This window comes from Cebus imitator, unplaced genomic scaffold (genome assembly GCF_001604975.1).
Source record: "Cebus imitator isolate Cc_AM_T3 unplaced genomic scaffold, Cebus_imitator-1.0 Scaffold24, whole genome shotgun sequence".
Classification (NCBI taxonomy): Eukaryota; Metazoa; Chordata; class Mammalia; order Primates; family Cebidae; genus Cebus; species Cebus imitator.
The window spans coordinates 4,314,773-4,321,385 of record NW_016107339.1 but is presented as its reverse complement, the minus strand read 5'-3'; the positions used below and the strand labels follow the sequence as shown (position 1 = coordinate 4,321,385).

Below are 6,613 nucleotides of genomic sequence, written 5' to 3'. Positions count from 1 at the left end.
ACAGAAATGTTTATTTATTTTTTATTTTTTCCAGATGGAGTTTTGCTCTTATTTCCCAGACTGGAGTGCAGTGACACGATCTTGCAACCTCTGCCTTCTGGGTTCAAGCGATTTTCCTGCCTCAGACTCCCAAGCAGCTGGGATTACAGACATGTGACACCACACCCAGCTACTTTTGTATTTTTAGTAGAGACAGGGTTTCACCACGTTGGTCAGACTGGTCTCAAACTCCTGACCTCAGAAGATCTACCCGCCTTGGCCTCCCAAAGTTCTGAGATTACAGGTGTGAGCCACTGTGCTCAGCCCTAAATGAGTAACATTCTAGGGCCACGTTTTCTGGTTCTCTTTTCTTAAAAGCAAGAAAGTAGAACAGGACAAGGTCTAGATGTGAGCTCTTTCTGTCAGTTCAGAGTCTAGTTTATTCTTGCCAGACTGTGACACCAACTGCAACACCCATAAAACACAGACAGTTCCCGGAAAGGAAGGGACCTATGCCAAAGACAACTGGGAAGGTAAATTAGCAACATAAAAAACAAAAAGACACTCCAACACTTGCCAAACCCTACAGGAATAACTACTGACATTTATTCATAAATTTACATGGTTTCCCTTATTGAATTTCTTTAGTCCTTGTCTTTCTTTAGGGACAAGGTCATAAGAAATCTTTCTGAAGTGTAAGCTGCCTAAATCACCTTTCTAATCCACATTAACTATATCGTTTCCAGTGGTTCAGTGTCACTAATTGTGTGTACATGTTTGTGTGTGTGTGTGTAAATTTAACAATGAACGGTGAGGTTTATTTTCAAATATCCCTTCATTTGCTATAGACTACACTTGAGTTACATGTTGAACTTGTACAGTATCCTGGTACCTTGCCCCGAAGGTACCTTGTCCAACAAAGTCCAACAAAGTCCTGGTAACTTGTCCAACAAAGTCCAACAAAGTCCTACAAAGCCTGGTACCTTGGCCCAAAGTCCAACAAAGTACAACCCTACTTGTTGGTAGGTGAAACCATTAACTCTCCTCACACATATACACAAACACTCAGAGTGAGACAGAGGTCCCCAACCCCCAGACCATTACCAGTCCATGGCCTGTTAGGGACCAGGCCACATAGCAGGAGGTGAATGGCAGGCAGGTGAGCATTACCACCTGAGCTCTTCCTCCTGTCAGATCAGTGGTGGCACTGGACTCTCCTAGGAGCCTGAACCCTATTATGAACTGCACGTGCAAGGGATCTAGGTTGCATGCTCCATATGAGAATCTAACTAATGCCTGATAATCAGAGGTGAAGAAGTTTCATCCCAAAACGGCCTGTGGAAAAACTGTCTTCTGCAAAACCAGTCCCTGGTACCAAAAAGGCTGGGGACAGCTGGAGTGAGAGGACTATTCCCAGAAAGTCCTTAACTCCACTTTCAGTCTTCTCTGGACATGGCACAGAGAGATCTTCCCAAGCCCTGCAGACTTAGTAAGAAGCCCCACATCCTGCTTTTCTTCTAAGACCTTGGGTTACCCTTACCTTGACTTGCTCATTTGAGGTTACAGCACAGAAGACAATCTCTGTGAATCCTTGAGATGGAAACATACGGAAACAGATACCACCAATAACACGGCCATCTTTAATTAAAGCAAGGGTTTTGTGTTTCCTAAAAGAATAAGATTATGTCAAAGTTTTACTAATCCTAGTTATATAAATATACTTTTTGGGGTGTTCCTTATTCACCAACTAAGAAAGAGAGACATGTCCTAAGTTTCTATAAAAATTTCCTTCATGTAGCCCCTATCTTGCTAGACCATTCTTTTATCTGAACTTTTTAAAGCAAGCTTGCCTGCACAAGATGTCATCGGCACTCCCATCAGAACAAAATATCAGTCACCTAAGAAGTGCCTGAGGTTTACAAACAGAGAACAAAGTATGTGCAGATGTGCTCTGGAACTGCACATCCAGTGCCAAGGAGGGGTCAGGGAGCAGGAAGTCATGGACAAACATGGTATGTGTCTCTGCAGAGTTAAGTCTTACTCCAAAATATTATAGAAACACTATGAAAAAGAATTAAAAATCTACATATACAATTTGCAAAACTCTGCATTATGGAATCCTTTCCTCTGTCTAAAGCATCACTCTGAATTGTCACAGGCATGGATCACAGTCCCCATAGGCTACTGGGCTATATATGCTCAAACAAATTCAATTAAAGAAGTTTAGTTCTTTGGGATTTTGTGGATTTTTCTTTTTTTAAGCAATGGATTTTCAAAGTTAACTGTCTTATATCCCAATAATTGCCCACAGACTTGGGCAATAATGGTACCTAGTTAAGATACCAAAACCAATATTTTGACTATGAAAAAAGTAGAACATCTCAGGGTTTACATTCTCTCACTGCTATAAAGAATGAAGCACAGGATAGTCATAGTCATCAGCAATGGAATATAAAGCTTATTATTAACAAGAAAATTTATAAATTGCTGAAAATTAATCTTAGAACTTTCAGACACGAAAATTAGCTTGGTGTAGCTCTGTATCCACAGCGAGACAGGAGCAGCAGTATTCGGTGGATGACTATGGCTGACTTTCACTATCTAAGCAGTTCCTCTTTCATTTAAAAAGGAAATGAGGAAGAAGGCACAGAAAGTACCACTTACGGGTCAAAGACGAGCCGCGTGATATATTCTTTTGGCATTCGGGGCAGCTGGTGGGAGAAAACGTTCTGTAGTCCAACCAGCCACATCAGGATCTTCTTGTTTGGTTTCTGGTTGAGGGAATTGCCAACCACGTGGAATTCAATTACACCCCTGCGCTCTTCCAACCTTGCCGCCTCATCCCTGGCCGAATGTGCTGACAGAAAATTGGTCTGAGATGCAAGAGACAGGAAAAAATTACACAGAGCTATTCTCTCAAGACTGTGGGGATGGGACACATCCAAGCTTCTCTTCTTTGTTCTAATAAGATACACAGCTGTGGATTTTCAGGGTCCTAAATACACACGTGTGCCCACACATACACACAGAGACACGTACATGTACAAGTTATAAAGACAAGATAGAAAAGGCAGTAAAGCATTTTGAGAAACTGGAGTATATGATATGTGTACATGGATGATATTCAGTGTAGACTAGGGGTCAGCAAACTTTTCTGTGAAGGGCCAGAGAGAAAATACTTTAGACGTTGTGAGCCACAAGGTCTTTGCCACAACTACACCTTCTGCGGCTATAATGCAAAAGCATCCACAGACAATATGCTAAAGAATGGGTGTAGTACTGTTCTGATAAAACTTTATTTTAAAAAACAATAAGCAGACAAAATGTGGCCCGTGGGTTATAGTTTGCCAACCTCTGACTTAAAGGAATCCTCTCCAGCTGAGCTTGAAGGACCTTGGGGATCAGAGATCCAAATTCTCATACAGGCCCAATAGTAGCTCTCGTGTATATATTCTTAACACCTCTTTTTAAAGAACAGTTTTCTTTCCAGAGAATATCTGTTAACCTACACTCAACCACAGCTAGAAGCACAACCATGTGCCAGCACTTTAAACTCCCCATCTTATTTAATCTACCCACTGGTTTGCAAGTAAATGCTCCACAAACAGCTCTTCAGGGAAGGAAAGCCCTAACTGGTGATACTTCATCTCATTACTCCAGAACTGGCAATCCAGGTAACCAGGTGCCACTGTGGTCAATTTCAAGCTACCAACATATGGAACAATCAGCTCACAAAATTTCTGAAAATTAAACATTTTCTTGTGCATTCCAGTACAAGCCAGCTCCAGTCCACCAGCAAATATTAACATATCTACAATATTTTGAAATGTGTGACTGCCTCCTGATGTGGTTTGAATGTGTGCCTCCTCCAAATCTCATGTTGAAATGTAATATCCAGTGTTGGAGGTGATGCCTAGTGGGAAGTGTTGGATCTTCAGGGCAGATCCCTCATGAATGGCCTAGCACCACCCGCTTGTTGATGAATGGGTTCTTGCTCAGATAGTTCCTATGAACTTTTGTGGCTTAAAGGGGTCTGGCTCCTCCTTCTCATTCTCTTGTTCCCTTTCTATGTGATGTCCCACTTCACCCTGTACCATGAGTAAAACTTCCCTGAGGCCTCACCAGAAGCTGAGCAGATGCTGGTGCCATTCTTGTACAGTCCGCAGAACTGTAAGCCAATTAAAGCTCTTTAAAAAAAAAAAAAAAATTACCCAGTCTCAGGGATTCCTTTGTAGCAATGTAATAGACTAGAACAAATCCCCATTTTATAGCTGAAAAAACTAAACTCAGCAAATCTGTAAAGTTATTAAATTCCTAAAAAACTATAGTCTTAAACCCTCACAGACTGGGTATCTAGAAGGAAATGGAAAGATAAATTTTATAAAGATATCTTTCTATTATAACATTCTGGTTCTCTGAAGTATCCTCAATATTATAAAATAAATACTTAAGGAAACATGACAAATTGAAAATTAACACTATAATATAATCTCTAAGCCATTTCTACATTTCCTGGAAGCTGTCAGAAATGTCTTAAGACAGATATGTCTTAAGAAATGTCATTGGCCGGGCACGGTGGCTCACACCTGTAATCCCAGCACTTTGGGAGGCCAAGCCAGGCAGACCACGAGGTCAGAAGTTCAAGACCAGCCTGGCCAACATGGTGAAACCTTGTCTCTACTAAAAATACAAAAATTAGTTGGGCATGGTGGCAGGTGCCTATAATCTCAACTACTTGGGAGGCTGAAGCAGGAGAACAGCTTGAACTCAGGAGGCAGAGGTTGCCATGAGGCAAGATAGTGCCATTGCAATCCAGCCTGGATGATAGAGCAAGACTTGATCTCAAAAAAAAAAAAAAAAAAGAAGAAGAAATGACAGCAGCACTTTCACCAAAAATTATTTACTTGAATCTAACCTTTAGTAAAAAAATCAACAAATCCAAATAGAGGGACCTTATGCAAAACTAGCAACCAAGACTCTTCACCAATGACAGTGCTGCAAAAGATCAAAAAAGGGCTGGGGAATCGTTTTAAAGGTGACTAAAGAAATGAAGAGATAAGAACTAAATACAATGCACAGTCCCTAACTGATCCTTCAACAACAACAAAAGTTATAAAGGATGTCATCTGGATATAGGAGAAATTTAAATATGGTCTTATATTAGGCCAGAGGTCAGCAAACTTTTCAGCAAAAAGCCAAATAATAAATATTTCATACTTCGCAAGCCACACATTCCCCATCTCAATTATTCAAATTTACAGTTGTAATGCAAAGACAGCTGCAGACAATATGTTTCAATAAAACTTTATTTGAAAAAAAACAGCCAGTGGACCAGATTTGGCTTGCAGGCTGTAATTCAACAACCCTGTATTAGAAAATATTGTAACCATGCTAAATTTTCTAAGAGTAATGACTGCATTGTGGTTATGTAAGAGAATAGCTTCCTTATTCTTATGAGATACAGTATATGCAAAAGCAGTTAGGGGTAAAGTATTATCACATGTGTTTTTAATTCTGAAATGGTTCCAAATGGTTCATGGGGAGGAGGGAGAGAGAGAAAGAGAGTATATGAGAGAGTGCAGAGAGAAAGAGAGAAAGCAAATGTGGCATAATGTTAACTGCTGAATCTAAGTGAAGAGTCTATGGATTTTTATCACAGAATGTTTGCAACATTTATGAGGGCTTGAAATTTTTCAAGATAAAAAGCTGGGAACGATGACTTCAACTGTGAGATTATTAGTAAGTGGACCTGTGAAGTGATATTCATCAAGGGGAATTACCTCTTGATCAGTTGTTCCTGCCCTCTCCACACTGACCACCAGGTTAAATGCAAACCAGGGTAGCATAACATGTTAACTCTCAGCATTAGCATCCCCACTTCTGACAGCTGGAGTGGCCAGGAGAGCAGAAGAGGTCTACCAGCTGGCTGCCCAGGTTTACCCTGCTGACCTCTGGTCCAAGCATTGCTGCAGGGTCCGTGATGGTAGACATAACCTCGTTGATTAATTCCATCGGAATATCCCCCATAACTCGGGGTTTCTTGGCCTCCTCCAGAATATGAGAATCAGTCATTTTCCTCTTTTCTCCTATGATGATCAAAATAAAAGGCAAACAATGGGTCGTTCTAAACACAAAACAAGTAATACATGCCAACTAATTTTCTAACAGCATTGATGGGTATGGAGGTCAACTCCTTCTTTACCACCAGGGGAAAGGGTGACAAAGGAAGATAGGAAAGGGAACGGAGAAGCTCACAATAACTGCCAACCCAATTCACTCTCAATATTTTCCACTTTCTATGATGATTTTTAACTAGACACATGAAATATTAAGGCACATGTTTCTTCATCTGCAAATGCAAAGGGGTGATTCTATCCATTGTTTATTAGTAATCTCTAATATAGTCTCTTTGAGAACAGAGAACATGGTCCATATGACAACGAAGTGTCAAAATGTTCTGAAACTTGCCTTTTGGTCTAAAATAAGAACAATCTTTGGTGAATGTCCAGTGTCTTCTTGGACAGAATGTGTATTTTCCAATTTTGATTTCTATAACTCCATTAGCTAAAGCTTACTGATCATGTTTTATGGGCTTCTAGAGCTTTACTGCTTTTTTTTTTTTTTTTTTTTTTTT

At 40.3% G+C, this 6,613-nt stretch overlaps 1 protein-coding gene across 2 annotated transcripts in view; it reads right to left on the bottom strand.

Annotated features, from left to right (window-relative positions):
• The window catches only part of KAT2B (lysine acetyltransferase 2B), a 113,994-nt gene that overhangs the window by 26,571 nt on the left and 80,810 nt on the right, over positions 1 to 6,613 (bottom strand). For both annotated transcript variants that reach the window (XM_017522531.2, XM_017522532.2), the window contains exons 9-11: positions 5,929 to 6,065; positions 2,644 to 2,852; positions 1,520 to 1,646 (exon numbers count right to left, since the gene is read on the bottom strand). In XM_017522531.2, coding sequence (XP_017378020.1) covers positions 1,520 to 1,646; positions 2,644 to 2,852; positions 5,929 to 6,065 — 473 coding nt within the window. The remainder of the gene's footprint in view (positions 1 to 1,519; positions 1,647 to 2,643; positions 2,853 to 5,928; positions 6,066 to 6,613) is intronic.